The sequence below is a fragment of the Podarcis pityusensis genome, assembly GCF_964106645.2.
Source record: "Podarcis pityusensis genome assembly, chromosome: 4".
Taxonomy (NCBI): Eukaryota; Metazoa; Chordata; class Lepidosauria; order Squamata; family Lacertidae; genus Podarcis; species Podarcis pityusensis.
The window spans coordinates 69,706,815-69,726,555 of NC_138027.1; the positions used below are offsets into that span (position 1 = coordinate 69,706,815).

General features: G+C 44.8%; 1 protein-coding gene across 1 annotated transcript; it reads left to right on the forward strand.

Annotated features, from left to right (window-relative positions):
* Positions 1-229: 229 nt before the first annotated feature.
* On the forward strand, positions 230-18,249 carry PNPLA4 (patatin like domain 4, phospholipase and triacylglycerol lipase; the record flags this gene model as incomplete). The annotated part of the gene is given in 10 exon segments (XM_081003916.1): positions 230-234; positions 1,823-1,877; positions 1,881-2,009; positions 12,234-12,310; positions 12,312-12,320; positions 12,518-12,602; positions 12,604-12,715; positions 13,624-13,704; positions 18,126-18,217; positions 18,220-18,249. Coding segments are annotated over 10 exon segments (675 nt in total).
* Between the last annotated feature and the right edge of the window lie 1,492 nt (positions 18,250-19,741).

Genomic DNA, 19,741 nt, shown 5'->3' on the forward strand with positions numbered 1-19,741 from the left:
TCCATTTCTAGCTCTTTCTGGCCAGCCATTCAATTTTTGTTCTAAGCTAAGGTAGCAGATCTTGTGCCTTAATGTAGGCCATTCTGTGACTCCTCCTCTTATCCTAATATTTTCTGATGTGAAATGCATGATGCTTTGTCATCGCACAAATGAGTTTTCCCACTGCCACTCCACATAATTTACGGTCCCATCTTGCTGGGTGGGAATTGAAATATGACAGTGTAACATCATGCGGTTTGTATTGGTAATCACTATCAGTAGGAAGAGAGAGGTACTTCTGGTGGCTGCCCAAAGTCTACTTCCAGCCTGTGACTTCATTTTATTTGCTGTGATCCAACTAATGTTGACTATATGTTGGCTGCTTTTCATTCTTATGAATGAACAGCCAGTACCTGCACACAAGGGCATTTCACTATTGACACAGCTGAAAAGATTAGATGTTCCATGCTGCAATGAAAATGTGAATCAAGCCTCAAATCTAGATCAGCCTTCTCAATCTGGAACCATAAAGATAAAATTCTCATCAACCCCAGAGCTAATGGCCACTGCATATGTTGTTGTTGTTTAGTCGTTTAATCGTGTCCGACTCTTCATGACCCCATGGACCAGAGCACGCCAGGCACTCCTGTCTTCTACTGCCTCCCGCAGTTTGGTCAGGCTCATATTTGTAGCTTCGAGAACACTGTCCAACCATCTCGTCCACTGCATATGGAGGGCACCATATTGGGGAAGGCTGATGTAGGTGGTATCTAAAATGCAGAAACCCTAAGCTGCCTTGCAAAGATCAATACATAAAGATAGAAGTGAACCTCATTGTCTTCAGATAAGTCTCACTAAGCTCACTAGGACTTGCTTCTGAGTAAACATGCTTAGTGTCTCACTGCACTGCCAGTTATGCAATATTTAGTAGCAAGTGGGATCAGTTTTAATTGATTCTTCCAACCAACTCAGCATGTTTGATTTCTTTATTAGATGAAGATTCCTGTCTTTCTAGATGGAAGTTGTTAGAAACCCTTATGTTACCATATTATCATTTTGTTGTCATACTGACAGAGACGAGAACTTTTGTGTCTTCCAGTTAATCTAAATAAGAAAACGTTCATTATAATTTTGTACAAGATGCTGATTGTAGCATTTTTTAATTCAAAGAAACATCATGAAAATGGGGCCATGGGTGAAAAGCTACATCTCTCTATAGATGTGACATTCAGCCCCCTAATATGTATCTTTACTTGGTAGTTAAGTCCCATTGCATTCAGTGGGGCTTACTCCCAGAAAATTGTATATGCGATTGCAACTTTAGTTGTTCAATATAAATGCTTAAAAGGAATTGAATGACCAGCTGAATTACTGGAGTAGCTAGGGATTGTAAGCATTTTAGCCAGCACCAATCGTTCCGAAATATTTTGGGTAATGACTGCAAGTATTTACAAATTTTTTTGGTTGAAGACACCTGCTTGAATAAGCAGCTAAGTGGTTGGAGGTATGAGTAAGAACTGGTTTAGTCTTACAGTAGAATATGAAAGTAAATTGTCAGAGTGAATTTTAAAGATAGAAAATAAAGTTACAGTTAGAGAAGTAGAAAAAAAGTAACACTTTGTTAAATTGTATTTCAAAGCACCTCTGACAAGAGCCTCAAAGGTATTAATGCAAGTTTCCAATTATTTTTGGAAGCTGAACTTAATTGTATCTTTTAAAGATGAAAAATGTCCTGATGAGTATAAGCCTTATGTCACACATCAGAGTGGAAAATTCTTTTTTTTTTTGGGGGGGGGGGGTGTTGAAAAATCTTTCACAATTCCTTTCTAAACTTTCTTTCCAGAGCAAAAATGAATCACCTCAGCTTGTTCTTTGCAGCTTGTGGGTTTCTAGAGATATAACACTTGGGGGCAGCATTTGCTCTTTCCAAACATGGCAAGAAATTACTGGAGGTTGTGAAGGCCTTTGCAGGAGCTTCTTCAGGATCTGTGACTGCCACTGTTCTTTTAACGGTGCCCGAAAATATAGAGGTAATTGAAAAAGAACCTGCAAATCTTTAAAAGATAGCTTAAATCTACTCATTTGGGATGCTATCAACTGAAATCATAATAATATGACCAGTATCTTGCGCGCCTACAGTGCAGCTACATGCTTTTGCTAGCATATTCCAAATTAAACATTTTGGAGCAGTAATAGATTTATGAAACATACTCTTATCTTTTACTGTCACCCTTTTGCCTATATTGTGTGTTGCAAGATTATATGTGGGGAAATGGGCAGTGATGGTGAATATATTTTTTTTACCTATACAATTACTTTTCTAATTCTTATTGGGTTACTTTGTAGTATGTATACAGAAGTAAGTATTTGTGACGATCGGTCATGTAGTTACAAACGACAGTCTCCCCCTCCCCCCCGCCGCCTTTTAAAAAATTATTATAGCCTGTTTAATTTTGTGTCAAAGGCAAAATAGGCTGACATAGATAGTGGAATTGGCACTGGCCAATGTAGGCACAATCTGTTTGTAAAAATAATGAAAACATTATTAGTAATTAGTAATTGTAATTGCTTATTCTGGTAATTATTGATTTGTCGTTTTCAGTTTCCCTAATTGGTAGCTAGAGATAACTAAGAAAGCAAAGCTATCTATGACACGTATCTTCTGATGATGATTATATATATTATATGGGACGCGGGTGGTGCTGTGGGTAAAACCTCAGCGCCTAGGACTTGCCGATCGCATGTTCGGCGGTTCGAATCCGGAAGTGTCTGCGGTTCGAATCCGGAAGTGTCTGCGGACAGCGCCTATAGAGTGAGATGAGCGCACAACCCTAGAGTCTGGCAAGACTGGCCCGAACGGGCAGGGGTACCTTTACCTTTATATACATATATATATATGTATATATATGTGTGTATATATATATACATATATATATATGTATATATATGTGTGTATATATATATATATATATATATATATATATATATATAGTATGTATATATATATATACACACATACACATATATACACATAATCATCAAAAGATCTCAAGGTGGATCATAGATCTTCACAGTGGTGTGAAGGTACTCAAAGAAGCCAGGAAGATTAGAAGCAGATTCTTCGTTTCTGCAGATTCTTCTCATTTTCTGCCCCACAACCTTGCATATACAGTGGTACCTCGGGTTAAGAACTTAATTCATTCTGAAGGTCCGTTGTTAACCTGAAACTGTTCTTAACCTGAAGCACCACTTTAGCTAATGGGGCCTCCCGCCACCACTGCTCTGCTGCCGCACGATTTCTGTTCTCATCCTGAAGCAAAGTTCTTAACCCGAGGTACTATTTCTGGGTTAGCAGAGTCTGTTACCTGAAGCGTCTGTAACCTGAAGCGCCTGTAAAGCGTGTTCTCCTTAAAATGAGAGCACGTGTTGCGGTTGGGGAAATACAAGCCACCCTGCTGTTACTGGGCGGTTTTGGAAAGGGGCAGAACCCTTAAAGGGTTAAATGGGTTACTGGGGAGTTTTGCATGTTGCCAATCCTGGAGGAGGAGCAGAGGCTATATATACAGGTCGCTATTGTCGGGGCGTCCTCTTGGCCTCTGCATCGGATCACGGAGCAGATCGTCTGGAGCCGGTTGTATATTGAGCGTAAAGGAATTTTCGCTGCTTAACTGCCGCTGATTTTCTTTGAGCCCTTATTGCCTCCGTTCATTCCTCTTTTGTTTTATTTCCCTCCCTCATTCCCTCCCTCCTCCTCCGTTAATTTGCTGTCCTTTTCGGGTTAATTTAATTTCAACTAGCAGCGGCTTTACTGGGAGTGGGGTTCCCCCATCTCCCCCCCCAGCCCGGGGGAGGCTTTCCTCCCGGCGACGGGGAAGCGCCCGCGCTTTTGCCGGGCCGCGGCCCGCCCCCCCTCCCCCCTCCATAGCTCCGTAGCGCGGAGCGCCTCCGGGGAACCCCCCCACCCCCCCGCCCCTCCTCACAACTCCACGTGGTCGGGCCTACCTGGAATCTGCAGCGGGCGGTTGGATTCAGGCCCTAATTTTTCTGGGGGTCGTTGCCACGTTCGGCGGCCTCCCGTCCTCCGGGGCTGGGTCCGCGCGGCTGCGCTGCGGCGGCGAGGGGCGCGTACCGCCGGGGTTCAGCAGGCCACATTCCTGAGCTCTAAAAGGCCCACCTGCCTCGCGCTAACGCGCGGGGGCCCATACAGGCCCGGTTTTTTGTCGGCGCTGCGGCCTGGGCGCGCTCGAGGCCTGGTAACGATTTTGCTGTGTCATTCCTGATAGCTCCGCCATTTTAGGTAGTGTCTTGCCGACGGAGGCTCCCCCTGGTGGCTCTGAATGGTACTGCGCCTCAGTTGCCTTTGTTGAGGAGCTAGGCCGCACCCCCCTACCCCTCACCCCCTGCTGGCCGCTGGGGTATTGCACTGTCGTTAATTTATTTCATTTGGACCGGTCAAGTATAACTGATTACTGTTTTTTGGTATTATTTCTTCTTTGCCTCTGGGCCGGTTCTGAGGCCTCCTAGGTTGGCTCCAGTGCTCAGGAGCGCTGTGTTTGTTTGATAGATAGATAGATAGATAGATAGATACTTAGATAGTTAGTTACACCTGGCTATCGCCTTGGCCAAGAGTCAGTCTTTATTCCGAGCTTCGGCCTAGACTGCACTTGAAGAGTGCTACCTAGCAGCAGCTGGTGGAAGGCCCAACAGTGCTTATTTGGTTGGAGGTTGCTAGCTTTATTCAGCTGTTGTGATTGGAAATTTAACTGGTTTTGATTTTATTTCCTGCTAGCAGGTATGGCTCCAAAGAAAGCTGCTGCTCGCTCCAGCTCTGCCATCGCTTCAAAGCGGCCTATTAGAGGTCCATCCCAGGCGCTTCGCTCACCCTCTTCCAAGCAACCAGTGGGGCGAGTGCAATCGTTGGTGGCAGGCATGGCTGGTGACCCTGCGGCTCTATCTCGCTTCGCAGCTGACTTGGACCTTTTCCTGCAACATCGTTCCTCTCAACCGTCCACGTCTGGAGGGCCGCCCTCTTCAGCAGTGGTGGCGCCTCCGGCTTCATCGTCATCTAGCGAGGATGAGGGAGAGGGATCGTCATCACAGGGTTTAATTAGGAACCCACAGTTATCCCAGTCTCTTGACTTACCTGTAATACGGAACCAGCCTCGGAGGTCACGCCGCCTCTCCAGGCGGGCCTCTGGTAAAAGTGCCCCATTGGCTGTGTCCACTCGCCGGCGCACGCCTGCTCGGTCTTCACCGGTTGTGGCATCCGGTTCTGGTATCTCACATGTTGTCTCTATGCAGTCTGTTTCAGTTCCGTCCCAGCAGCACCCCGATTCGGAGTCCTCTGTCGAAGACAGTCTCCCGGTCCCTGCCAAGAAGTCCTTGGGAGGAAAGCGTCGCCACAAGAGGGCGTCCCGAAAACGTGCAAAGCGCAGGAAGGATGACTCCTCTTCCTCTCTTTCGGGTACGTCTTCCTCTAGCTCCGATGATGAAGGTACTCATATGGAACTTTATTGGGGTTTTGGCGAATCGGTTTCGGGGCTCCCTAGGTGGGCTTGGGAACGCAGGTCCAACGCTCATCGGGCAAAATATGGAGCTGTTCAGGAATGCAGGGATGGCGTGTTAGTTCCCGACGTTAAAGTCTCAACCAACTCGGCCAGGGACATCATTCCAGGCTCACACTTGTCATCGAAATTGCGGTCCAGGATTTTAAACGGACGTTATGTAGACATTTTCAAATTAGCCCCGCCTTCTGAAGAGCAAGAAAAAGGAAGTGCTTCAACCAAAAAACGCTCAGGGGTCTCTGCGGTGGGCAGGACTTTCGAACATTGGCTTGACTGTTTTCAGGTCTTCGCTGGCATAGTTATGGCAGCTTACCCGCGTAGGTCCCTTCATTTGTTGGTTTATCTATCTATCGTGCGCTCTGCCTTTACCAAGGCTGGAGATAAAGCCGCGATCAAATACGATGAGAATTTTAGGCGCCGCGCAGCCAAGATCCCTTCTGCACGCTGGGATCGCAAAGATCTCGATGTGTGGACTACTTACGTCGCTCCGCTTATCGACAAAAAGGTACCAGAGCAGCAGAAATTGGGTACCTCTGCTTTTAGACCTGGCCGTCGATTGCCATGTTGGGATTTTAACAGGGCCTCATGTCAGCGTTCAACTTGTAGATTTGCGCACACTTGTGAGAAATGCAATGGATTGCATCCGGCTTCTTCTTGTTTTGGTGGGCGGCGGCCCTTTCGTGGAGGAAGGGGGGGCTCTCAGCAACCCCCCAAGTCAGTCCCCCCCACACCCTCAACCTCCGGAACAACGAAGTAAGGTGTTGACTTCCTTGGCCCGGACTCCCGTACGTTTGCCAGCCCTTCAAAAGTGGCTCCGGTATTACCCAGATAGGGAGGCGGCACGTTACTTGAGCGATGGTTTTTCTGTTGGTTTTCGGATTCCAGTAGCCATGCCTCCCGTGGCTCGGAATTCGTCTAATCAGAAATCGGTTCGTGAATTGCCCGAAATTGCCCGGAAAAAGATTACAAAGGAGGTTGCTATGCAACGGATGGCTGGCCCCTTTGGTGCCCCTCCATTTCCTAATTTGCATGTTTCCCCACTGGGCATCGTGCCAAAGAAAGCCCCTGGGGAATTCCGCCTGATTCATAATTTATCACATCCCAGGGGTACTTCAGTTAACGATGTGATTCCTCCGGAGCTTTGCTCAGTTAAGTATGCCTCCCTTGATCATGCCATCAAGATGATTCGGAAATTTGGTCGGGCTGCCTTATTGGCAAAATGCGATATAGAATCAGCATTTCGTTTGCTACCGATTCATCCGGAGGACTTTTGGCTGCTCGGTTTCCAGTTTGAGGGGAAATATTATTTTGACAAGGCCATGCCCATGGGCTGTTCGATAGCGTGTGCTGCTTTCGAGTCTTTCAGCACCTTTTTGGAATGGGCCCTCAAGATGAAAACCGGGCTGGATGGGGTTACTCATTATTTGGATGATTTTTTATTGACTTCTGATTGTAATTCTGACAATTGCTCGGTGTTGTTGCGTGCATTAGCTGACCTTACTGACGAGCTGGGGGTCCCATTAGCGGCAGAAAAGACTGAGGGTCCCTCGACTCAGCTCACGTATTTGGGTATTCTTTTGGATACGGTGTCCCAAACCTCCAGCTTGCCAAAGGTTAAGCTGGTGGCGTTGAAGAAGGTCATAGAGGAATTGCTTCCCTTAAAGAAGGTGTCCCTACTCCAACTCCAATCGCTGTTAGGTCACCTGAATTTTGCCTGTAGAGTGGTGGCCCCAGGTCGCCCCTTTTGCTCCCGTCTGGCTCGCCTCACGGTGGGCTTGAAAGCCCCGCATCATCGTGTTCGTCTATCTAGGGAGGTGAGGGCCGATCTCAGTATTTGGCTTGAATTCTTGGAGGAATTCAATGGGGTATCGTTATGGCAAGACACTTTGAACTTGCATAACGATTTTCAGGTGCATTCGGATGCTGCAGGGTCCCAAGGTTTTGGCCTATATTGGATGGGCAGGTGGTGTGCTAAGCGCTGGCCTCCTGATTGGCAGGGAGCAGCCATTACGCGGGACCTAACTTTTCTTGAGTTCTTTCCCATTGCATTGGCAGTGCATTTGTGGGTCGAAGAGTTCAGGGACCGACGTGTCTGCTTCTGGACTGATAACCAGGCGGTGGTGAACGTGCTGGCCAAGCTGTCGTCCCGCTCTCCTAGGGTGTCGGCCCTTTTGCGGGCCTTTGTTTTACATTGTTTACGTTATAACATAGTGTTTTCCGCTCGTTTCGTTCCTGGGGTGTCTAACGAAATTGCCGATGCTCTGTCCCGTTTTCAGATGGAGCGGTTCAGACTTCTGGTTCCAGAGGCTCGGAAACGTCCGGAATATTTCCCGGATCATCTCTGGAGCCTTGGCAGGAGCTAGTTTTTCAGGGAGTAATGGCTTCTATTTCTCCTTCTACTCTCAGGTCGTACACTAAAGCTTGGACTGATTTTTTGTCCTTTACATGTCAGTCAGATGGGGAGCAAAGGTGGGCTTCCCCCTCTACTTCTCAGGTGCTAAGATACTTGGCGCACCTGTTTCAGTTGGGACGGGCAGCTAAGACACTAAGAATTCAGGCAGCTGCCATTGCCTTTTTCTGCAAAGCTTGTTTTGATAAAGATCCTTGCGCGAAGTTTGCCGTGCGTAAGGCCCTAGAGGGATGGGGTAGGCTTTGTCCTTCCCACCCAGCTACTAGGCACCCTATCTCATATGAATTGCTGTGCAAGATGCGCAAAGAGTTGCGGAAGGTTTGCTGGTCCAGGTATGAGGCTCGCCTTTTTTCCGCGGCCTTTTCTATTGCCTTCTTCGGAGCACTAAGGGTTGGTGAGCTCGTATGGGAGGAGCACAAATATGGCCGTTCTAGGGGATTATTGCTTCGGGATGCACAGTTATCCCCGAATGAGCTGGGACTACTCATTAGGAATTCAAAAACAGATCAGAATGGAAGGGGAGCCCTCATTCGTCTTCCCGCCACTGGGGAGGCGGGACCGTGTCCGGTCAAAGATGTCAGGAGGTACTTGGCCATCCGGGCCCCAGGGGAAGGTCCACTGTTGAAGCATGAAGATGGGTCGCCTCTGTCTAGGCGACAGTTTGCAAGGGTGATGCGGAAGGCCATCGTGGCTAGTGGTGATTCCGCTAGTGGTTTTGCCCCGCACTCTTTCAGGATTGGGGCTGCCACGACGGCAACGCATTGGGGCTTGTCTGCCGGCAGAATAAAGAATTTGGGTCGCTGGAAGTCGGACGCGTTTCGAGGCTATGTTCGCTAACATGATGTTTATGTTTGTTTGTTATACCAGGTTTAGCAGCCGTACGCATATGGATGGTGGGGCACAGTATCGTACACTGGGCCGGCGTTGGAGCCAGGCAGCTCAGATTGGGACCAGGTCTCGGCCTTCCTCCTCACGTGCACGTATCTTGGCTGGCCAGAAGGGGAATGTCATGGACAGAATTTCTGCCACTGATTCGTAGGCAGTTGGCTGAGGAAGGGCCGCCCACAGCCATCGTGGTGCAGTTGGGCGAGAACGACCTGGTTTCTATGGACTGTGCCTCGTTACGTGCAGCTATCCTGGGTGACCTTGAAGTGTTGCGAGCAATGGTGCCGGCAACAAAAATATTCTGGTCGAAGTTTTTGCAAAGGCGCAGTTGGAGGGGCAGTCGTTGCCCAACTGCCACCGAAAGGGCTAGGAAGCGGATCAATTCGGCGGTCTCAAAAAAGGTTTTTGAGTTGGGAGGTGACGTGATCTCACATCCTGAGATTCTGGCCAGGGATGAATCCCTTTTTAGGGATGATGGGGTGCACCTTTCGGCCTTAGGGAATAAGGCGTGGCTGGGTGCTGTGTTGGCTAAGCTAAGGTCTTGGCTGGGTTCGTGAGTGGTCTGGCGGTGAGCGTAAGGCTCCATTGGCGGTTAGGCATTGGTTAAAATCGGTTGGTGGAGGGGTAAGTGCCTACCCCTCCAATGGTGGTGTGGAAAGGGAATTCCGTTAAAGGAATCCAGGGGCTTGCCATTCTTTCGTCCTTGTCCCCGGAGTCGGACTTGGGCCGTGCAAGCCCCACAGGAGCATGAGGGTGAGAGGTGTGGGACTGTTACCCAGCTTCACTTTCTCACCCAATACTTGTTTCCCACGCTGGCTTCCGCTGGAATCCGGAAGGCCAGCTCTGTCCCTGGGCAAGGACAGATAGTCATAACCAATGCCTAAGCAACCACTCACGTATTTGTATTTTAATAAAGTTGTGGCCAAAATCATGCCAAAAACCTTAAACAAAATTGTCGTGTGAAGTGTGAATTATTTGGTGAGGGTGGCTTTGTGGGACTCAACACGCAAAGCGTGTTCTCCTTAAAATGAGAGCACGTGTTGCGGTTGGGGAAATACAAGCCACCCTGCTGTTACTGGGCGGTTTTGGAAAGGGGCAGAACCCTTAAAGGGTTAAATGGGTTACTGGGGAGTTTTGCATGTTGCCAATCCTGGAGGAGGAGCAGAGGCTATATATACAGGTCGCTATTGTCGGGGCGTCCTCTTGGCCTCTGCATCGGATCACCCGCCCACCCTCCCTTTAAAGGAGGGGTTTCTGGTTATTTGACCTTGCTATGCCTGTCATGGGGTCGTCCGCCTTGGTGCGGGGGCCTGGTAGGAATTTACCATTTGGCTAATTGGCTGGTGCCATTTGGGTTTCGCCTACTGCGTAGCAAATAAGTCACAACTTGTAAGGTTGGCGGTTAGGCATTGGTTAAAATCGGTTGGTGGAGGGGTAAGTGCCTACCCCTCCAATGGTGGTGTGGAAAGGGAATTCCGTTAAAGGAATCCAGGGGCTTGCCATTCTTTCGTCCTTGTCCCCGGAGTCGGACTTGGGCCGTGCAAGCCCCACAGGAGCATGAGGGTGAGAGGTGTGGGACTGTTACCCAGCTTCACTTTCTCACCCAATACTTGTTTCCCACGCTGGCTTCCGCTGGAATCCGGAAGGCCAGCTCTGTCCCTGGGCAAGGACAGATAGTTAAAACCAATGCCTAAGCAACCACTCACGTATTTGTATTTTAATAAAGTTGTGGCCAAAATCATGCCAAAAACCTTAAACAAAATTGTCGTGTGAAGTGTGAATTATTTGGTGAGGGTGGCTTTGTGGGACTCAACACGCAACCCGAGGTACCACTGTACTTGGAAGCCAGTAGGGATGGAGAGCCTGTGGCCCATCCAATATTGTTGGATTGTGGCTCCTTTTGGGTCTGATGGGAGATGTGGTCCAACCACATCTTTAGAACCTAAGGTGCCCCACTCCTGCTCTAGTGTGAGCCACCAGCTGGTCCTGCAAACTGATGGAGATGATGGAGAGCAATCAACCTGCAACTGTATGGATGATGCCAGTGATCGTAGCTAGTGAACTGCTTGCTTGCACACTGTGGTGTTCCATTGACCACCACACAATGCTTGTAGTAAGGGCAGACATTTTCCTCCTTGCTCAAATGCTCCGTAGCAAAGCTGCTTAAGAAGCTGCCCCTTGTGTATATCTTTCCCTTAAAGAAATGCGGGAAATTGCGTTTCGGCATGCTAACATGGACTCTGCCTGATAAGCTCAATGGGAACGCACATCTAAAGGAACATTTCAATTCACATCCTGATAATGCGACTTCTCAGTGTAAATCTACCCTAACAATCCACCAACCCCTGCAACAGAATATAAATCTGAATGAATCTGACACGAAGTGGGTTCATGATAATTATCTGCACTAGTGGAACTTCAGTAGCTGCTTCAGAAATCAGAACTGCTAAATACAGCATCTATAATTAGAAATGTATTTTTTAACAACACAGCAATTCAGTGACTCTATGGAACGTGCTGCTTGTAGTACGTGCTAACAATGTTTGTGACTCGGCAGTTCAAGGCAAATGCCATTTTCTTTAAATCACAGTACAACGAAGTTTCTGTTCTTCCCCTTTCAGTTATCTCAATGCTACTGCTGCTGGTTCTCGCTGAAGCCCAACAGCAGTTTATATCTGATCAGGAGTCATCTGTTGAACCTGCCATTTGATCTAAAAAACACACTACCACCCTTGGTTCTCTGTATCATATTTTCCCCAGGCCATTGCCACTACCCTTGGTCACACCCTTTCAAAGGCTTCTGCAAGTGGTGGGAAATCACTGCTGTTTAACTAATTTTCTCTTAAATTTCCACTGCCGTGGGTATTGCCCATATGCTACCTGCAGCTGTTTAAGCTTTTTTGCATTTTAATGAGCATTCATCTTAGTAAATTACAACTCCTAGTCTATGGCATTAAAAATAACTGAAAATTGTCACCCACAGCTTTCTGTGATTTAAATCTGCATGATTCTTTCAGTCTATTCAACGATGTTCGTTGCTTGTGAAGGATCCGATAAGAGTTTCTCATTCAGTACATGGTCTTTTGGCTGACTAGAATTTCAAACAATTTTATTTTAAAATTTTAAAACAAAGGTAGTGATTTGTAGGTAAGCATAAATGAAATTGTGTCTGTTTGCAGATTAATTTGATCATGAGAGTCCTAAGAAATGTGGATTCAATGGTAATAAAAACAAATACAAAAACTGCCTAATCTTCCCCACTCAACTAGCTTATGATGGTACAAATGTTTTTATTTCAGAAATATGTTTTGCTTTGTAGGGTTTGTAAGAAATGAATAGAAAAATAGCATTGTACATAACTATATTTTTTTTTTGGGGGGGGGGGACTTTTTCAGGAGTGTACCAAAAATACCTATGAATTTGCAGAAGATCCTAGAAAACTACACTTTGGACCACTAACACCAAGCTATGACAAAACTTAGGTGGGTATTTCTTTTTACAAATATCCTCTTAAATTTGGTTTCATGTAAAGCCCCAGAGAAATGCTACTGAGAGGATTCTGTGTGGATGGCGTCTTGTAATAACTGTGGAGAAACAGCGCTTTCCATCCTTCTTAAATTATTTAGATGGTGTTTAATTATTAAGGCTGACTAATGTTTATCATTCTATTTTTCTGTAGGGGCTGCATTGATTCAATTCTTCCTCCTAATGCTCATGAGATAGCAGAAAATCGGCTCTTTGTATCAGTCACTAGTGCTAAAAATGGGAAAAAATAATTTGCTTTCAAATTTTGCCTCCAGGGAGGATCTTGTTAAGGTAGGAGAGCTGCAGATCACGTCTATAAATGGAAATGAACGACTGTCTCCAGGGTCTGTGTGTTTGGTTTTTTATTAACTGTGTCCTGAGAACTCGTCATTCAGTTCAGTTGAGTAACTATGTTGCTTCAAGAAGGACTGCTGACCTGTTTAAAGTAAGAACTGCATGATCTAATGCTTCTGCAATGCCCACAATTGGCCCTATTTTATTCCTTTAAAAATAATGATTCCCCCTGTGATAAGAACTGGTTCTTATGTCAGAACAAAATGCTAACAAAAGGCCAAGACAGGGCTTGATAATCATTCCAAGAAAGCAAGAGACATCTACCGTATTTTTCGCTCTATAAGATGCACCAGACCATAAGACGCACCTAGTTTTTGGAGGAGGAAAACAAACAAAAAAAATTTCTGAATCTCAGAAGCCAGAACAAGAGGGATCGCTGCGCAGCGAAAGTAGCGATCCCTCTTGCTGTTCTGGCTTCTGGGATAGCTGCGCAGCCTGCATTCGCTCCATAAGACGCACACACATTTCCCCTTACTTTTTAGGAGGGAAATGTGAGTCTTATAGAGCAAAAAATACGGTATATGTATCACAATGCTCATCCAGCTTGTAGGACATCCCTATTTTCATCAAAGAAATGTTGGAAGGCATGGAATAGGATTTCCTCACTGCTATTTTTCTAGAAAAAGAGATACCATGAACTCACCATGAATGCTTCCCTCTTTCTCTTCGAATGGCAATGGCACCTACCTGAGAGGTGCCAGAACTGAGTTCTGGTGATTTCCCACTGAAAAAAAGCCCTGGATGTCCCTATTTTTGCCTGAGAAATGCTGAAGGGAATAGAATAGCATGTTCCTATCATCACTGGACAAATGTTGGAGGGTATTAAAAAAATTGTCCAGTAGCATCTTAGAGACCAACTAAATTTGTTCTGGGTATAAACTTTCGTGTGCATGCACACTTCTTCAGATACATTGAAACAGAGGTCACCAGATCCTTATATGCGTCAGACCAACATAGCTACCTACCTGAATCTAGAATCGTTGGAGGGTATGTTCTTCTTTAGTTAGGAAAAATATATAGACTACTTAAACAGAAGAGATGCCCCTTTAGCCACAGCATAACTCTTGACACCCCTCTAGCTAACCCGGCCTGCTAATCTTCAGATACGAATGGTATTTTTAAAGTGGGATTTTGTCGCAATGGTCCTCTGCAAGGCTGGAGTGCTCTGCTGAATGATGGTTTAGAGGATGAGAAAGACAGACCTTTATTCATTTACCCATCCGCTTATACTTTGTGTGGTTGATGAAGCAACACCGGGCCCTCTAAAATGAATGAGCGCAGCATAGTTACATAGATTTAGATACCTGAATTTACTTGCAGGTGTATATTCCATTAAGCTTAGTCTTCATGCTTCATGTGCCTCTTTTAAGTGGATTTTAACTACACCCTATTTCACAATATCGCTCCTGCTTGTAATATATGTGTGTGGATTACGAGAAATAATGTCTCAAAATCCAATAGCCTATGAATTATTAAGGAGTGCATTTGAGGGTCTGGTGCAGCAAGAGAAAACAGAGTAAATGTTATTTCTGGGGGGATGAGAGAGCATCTTAAATGGAGAGTTAAGCTATCCCTGCTACTGTTGCAGCCACAGGTAGGGAGTTTTGAAACACCCAAGGCTGCTTTTCCCTTCTTGGGGGGGTCACCCTGTCTAGCTTCAGCCGGATCTCTGCTGGCCCATTAATGCTCACCATCCCTTCCTGAAGACTTTTGAAACTTCTCTTCCTGCAGCTTTGGATCTTTAAACCTGCAGGAGGACTCTTTTCTCATTCCGCTCTGGAAGTTTTGTCCTTGATCATATGGACGTCAAGAAGCCACAGATTGTAAACAAAGAGAAGAGGCATTGGGGAGTTGTTAAGCAATCCTGATGTAGGAGATTCTGCCATTCAGCTTAGCTTACGGTGATGTGTGTGGGATAGACTGTTGCCTCTCTTGCTTATATACTGCTCCACTTAAGGCTATCTATCGAATTTTAAAGTCAAAATAACAATAAAATAAATATAAATACGACCACCATCTCTGGGCTCCGACCTCTGATTTGGACCTGTCTGTCAGTTCTAATTTTTGGCCGCCTAGGAAGTCAGTTATCTTGCTAAACTCATTATGCTTTATTGGCACTGTTGGCAACCAAATCATAAAAGCTCTTGTTACGCTCTGATGGCTTCCAGTGAATCATTCACACAGCTTGCAGCACTCAATCGGTAATAAACACTTTCAGGGGCACCTTAAGAATGGCGTTGAGAGGATGGAGAAGGGAAAGTGGGGTAAAGAAGCAAGGTGTTCTTCACACACAACAAAGGTTCATTTGGAAGTGCAGCAAAATCTTGTATCTGATTAGCATCTCCAAAGGGAAATTTTGAAGTTTAGTAACAGCAGATCCTAGATTCATGTAATTTCAAATAAACAGTTGACTGCATGGCATGCACTTGGATGATAGATCAACAGAAGACAAGCACAAGTAGAATAATGAGACAGAGGTTGATAGAATGTATCTGGATGGTTTTTGTTTCCCACTTCAATCAATCTGGCCCTGCCCCTCTGCTTTTTTGTTTTGTTCTTGGCAGGTGTGCAAGTATTCCTCTGCCTGGAGATGCACATTTCTTTAGAAGATCCTGGAAATGTGCAATAAGGAATGTTATCATTCTCAGTTATCATGCCATGCTTTTTCAGGTGGGGGAGATGGGTAGCATGGAATATCCATTTCAATTATTCCCATTTTTTTCTTTCACATTTTTTTAAAATACTGAGATATTGTGCAAGAGTGATATCTATCTATCTGATTAAGGCTTGCACAAGAGGGATGGAGAGGTCTTCACAAGACCTCTGTATCAAAATACCTTTTGAGCCCCATGCATGTATTTTGATTGGGGTCTTAGGTAATCCTTCACTTCTACTATGTGAAGGTCTTAAGAGCACAGCTCTGCCTAACTGGATTGCTGAAATTAGAACGTGCCTTAGCAAGTTGCCATTGGTGGAAATAGACGTTTGTATTGTTTGGGCTGCAAGAAACAAAATGGCTGCAGGGAGTTTGGGTGGAAGTAGAAGTGTAGTATGAAACACCACCCACTGGAAACATCACTATACAAAGACAATGTGCTAATGGGCTTCCACCCCAACACTGACCTCAGATTTTATAACAGGTTATTTTTACTTACTGAATTTCTGCAATAAGGCAAACCTGGATTTTTTTAATGTTTATGCTGGCATTTTGATGTTGTTGTGGTGTTGTCACTGCAAAAAAACAAGAGGCAGTACCAGTTCTACCTTATTAGTATTGTTTTATTTATTAGATTTGTATACAAAAAAACTTGCATACGTGAGGTAGTACTGATTCTACCGTGAACTTCCATCTGGAAGCCCCTTCAGTCACTCAAATGCTGGCACAAGGAAGATGCAAGGCTTTAGCAAATTGGAGGAAACTTTGTCATGTCTTGGTGTGTGGTGTTCTGAACTGTCTATATACACAGAACTGAAGTGAAATAAATCCAAAGGGTACCTAAGCCATGAGCTGGATCCAAAAAGATCAAGAGTTTGGGCAGAAAACAATGTCTTCATCTTTGAAATATTGTTGCTATATTTGCATTCTGTATGTTCATGGCATTACAAATTTGATGTTAATTTGAAGCCAAGACGTTGCACTCACTCAAAACAACACTAGTAATTAAGGGCTGACTTTGTCTTATTAGGAACAGACTGTTCTGATTAGAAATAACAGTGACAATTAAAAAACCTAAGAGTCTAGTTATATTATAATGAAGGTTTGCCAGTATGGTACCTATGATGCTGCTAATCTTCTGAGTCCCTGCCCACCTCACTGCTCCTTTTGTTATTAGGTGGCAAGGATGGTTAGGATTTTTTTATTCCCCATTTGAAAAGTACATAGAGCTGAAAGAGACACTCAGAAGACTGGTTATGTTTCCTACTTCCTCTTTCAACTCAGTGTGCTTTTCAAGGCTCAGACTGGGACCTGAGCTGTTAAATTGACAGCAGAGAGTGGGGGAGGTGCAATCTGAGATGCTGTAGGAAGGGAAATGGTGTGACTGTGGGGAGGAAGGAAGAGGAAAGAATGACCCCACCAGTCAGGAGAACGAATGGAATACCGGATAGAAAGATAGATGATAGATAGATAGATAGATAGATAGATAGATGATTGATAGATAGATGATAGATGAGAGAGAGAGAGAGAGAGAGAGAGAGAGAGAGAGAGAGAGAGATTAAATCCATTAAAATGTATGGGTTGGCTTTTTTGTTTTTGTTTTTGTTATTGCATCTTTTTGCACAGATTTCACCTGCTCATCCATCATCAAATCACAGATCACATCTGCCCCCATTGACATTACTCTAAAAAGTGTAGAACTGGTGCTTTCTACCTGTGCCATAGTGTAAAGACATGGATGTGAGACATGGATAAATCAGAATTTTTACGTAGGAACTCCTGAAAACAGTCATCAGATTATAGTTCACTTCTGTGTCCACATTTGTATTCTTGGTGGTTTTGTTGTCCTCCTATGTAAAAATCATGATATATGAAGATCAGTGTCATGACACTGGCGGATACTGATCAATTCATTCATGAGCAGGCAAATGAGGCTGTTCTGCTTTGGTGATCACTCATTGTCAGGGATCAGGCTAGGGAGTACTACTCTGATGAGGAGTGGTGGGAACCCCTCTCTCTCCCTGCTCAGAACAAGGATTCTGGGGCTCCACTTGAGCAGGAGAGTAGTACTGACCTGGTCACAGTTCGGAAGACGGGAGTTGGACAGACTCAGGAGGCGAACAACAAGAAGAGACAGAACAGGAGGAGAGTTAGCTGAATCTCCCTCACTGGAAAGTATACAGCCTCTTAGTCCCAGGGCTAGAAGATTGGATAAGGTAACTTCTCAGAAGGCTAATTGTTTGAGAGATCAGGTAAATAGGAGACGGGAAGACGGAAGTGACTAGAGGGAAGTGGGAGGCAGCAGTGGACCATATGCCCTTCCATGAACATGGTCATAATGGTGTGTCCATAAGTGCTTCCAAGCATCTATGGTTGGATGAGGGCAGTTGTAAATTCACAGCCCTTGGTCTTCTAATTTTAGGGTTGCTGGATTTTTTTTTTAATGATAACCAACATCCATAGTATACAATCCTTAAAATTGAAACCACCCTGATCTTTCTGGATGGCCTGATTTTACTGCCATGCTGTTACTATGGTCACCCACTTTACTTTTAGAGGGAAATATGTGATAAAGCCCATTTGCCATGACTTGAGCTACTTGGAAGAAGGACCAGATAAATGATAATAAAACAGTAACTGTTGGATACCGCCCTTCAAGAAAACTTGCTATAGTTAAGGATATGTTACCTCAAAGGAAAACTAGCCCAGACAAAAGAAATGGTCCCAATCCTTCATTTGTCTTTTTCCTTAGAGAACTTCGCAAGACTCCACCAGGCTCTTTTCCCACTGAGCCAGGAGAAGATGGTATCGCTATACCAGGAAGGATATGATGATGCCATACATTTTTTTTACTAAAGGAAAATTGGTTTGAATAGATTATGTGTGTCGGAAATTAACAAAGTCTGATGGCTGTCAGAGCAAAGCTACAAACACTCCAACAGAGCCCAAGGGATTGCTGTCACAATTTCTGTTTATCTAAAATGAATGCCATAGGAATTGCATCTGTCGCTGTCAAACAAGTGTTTATATATAGGTGTATTGGATGGAATTTGTAAACAGGTTTGGATGCAATGGAATTGTGCTTGCATAGTAAGAGAATCTGTTTAATAGGGCAGTAAGAAAGAAAGAAAATCAAAGGGTTTTTATTTTTCTTGCCATGGAAATGCTCAAAAATGATTTGCTGACATTAATTAGATTTTAAATATATGTTCAGTTTGTGGCTGGAAAATATACACTTTCTACACAGAGTTGCAAACTCACGTTCTTTGCAAGTAATCCTGTTTGTGTGCCCATTAATTGACTTAATCATTTTCGTTTTTATTGTTTTTTTCCCTGTGTACTCTGAAGCATGAACTCTAATTATAAAGAGGCAGTGGGATACAAAACAGCTTAATTGCATATCTTTTAATCGTTATGCATATGGATTTTGCTATTAGTACATCTTGTTCTTCAAGTAAACTGCATAACTTTCTACATTTGGATTTGCGTAGCGCAGTGCTTCAAATGACTAATTCTTGCTTTCTGTCACGTATAATTCTTTGCAGAAAAAAGGTGGCAGTTAAATTTATTTATATTTGCTGACAAAGTTCCCCCAAAGGAGGGAATTTGCCCAAATTGAAGTAGGAGTCATGCAGGGCTTAAGTTTCCAGTGGCAGTTGTTCTCCCAGTATAATGTCAGAAGACCCGGCTTCCTGTGGTTAGCAGGGAGGGAGCCAATCAGCCTTCTTGGTTGAGTGAGGCTGCCATTTTGTGACCCAGGTAGTCCTCAGGACCTGTCTCAGTGTGTTCATTGCTTCTGACCATCACATCTTTGGGGCACAACAGGAATGATTTTGCTCAGATTATATAATTTATTGGATTATGAATAAGTTTACGAGCACAATTCAAAGTGCTGGTGCTGACCTTTAAAGCCCTAAACGACCTCGGTCCAGTATACCTGAAGGAGCATCTCAACCCCCATCGTTCAGCCCTGACACTGAGGTCCAGCTCTGAGGGCCTTCTGGTGGTTCCCTTAAAAGGGAAGCTTTTAATGTTTGATGCACTGCTGTATTTTAATATTTTGTTGGCAGCTGCCCAGAGTGGCTGGGGAAACCTAGCCAGATTGTGCTCTGTCAGTCATTCAGTTGTTTCCAATAGCTGGTTTGAACTTAAAGAACTCAATACAAAGATGCTCTGTTTACACACATAGGAGAATAATGTGTACATCCAATGAGTACATCTCTCTCTCTCTCTCTCTCTCTCTCTCTCTCTCTCTCTCTCTCACACACACACACACACACACACACGAGAGAGAGAGAGAGAGAGAGAGAGAGAGAGAGAGAGAGAGAGATTTCTTTTATAAATACGTATGTTAATTTTCCCCACAAT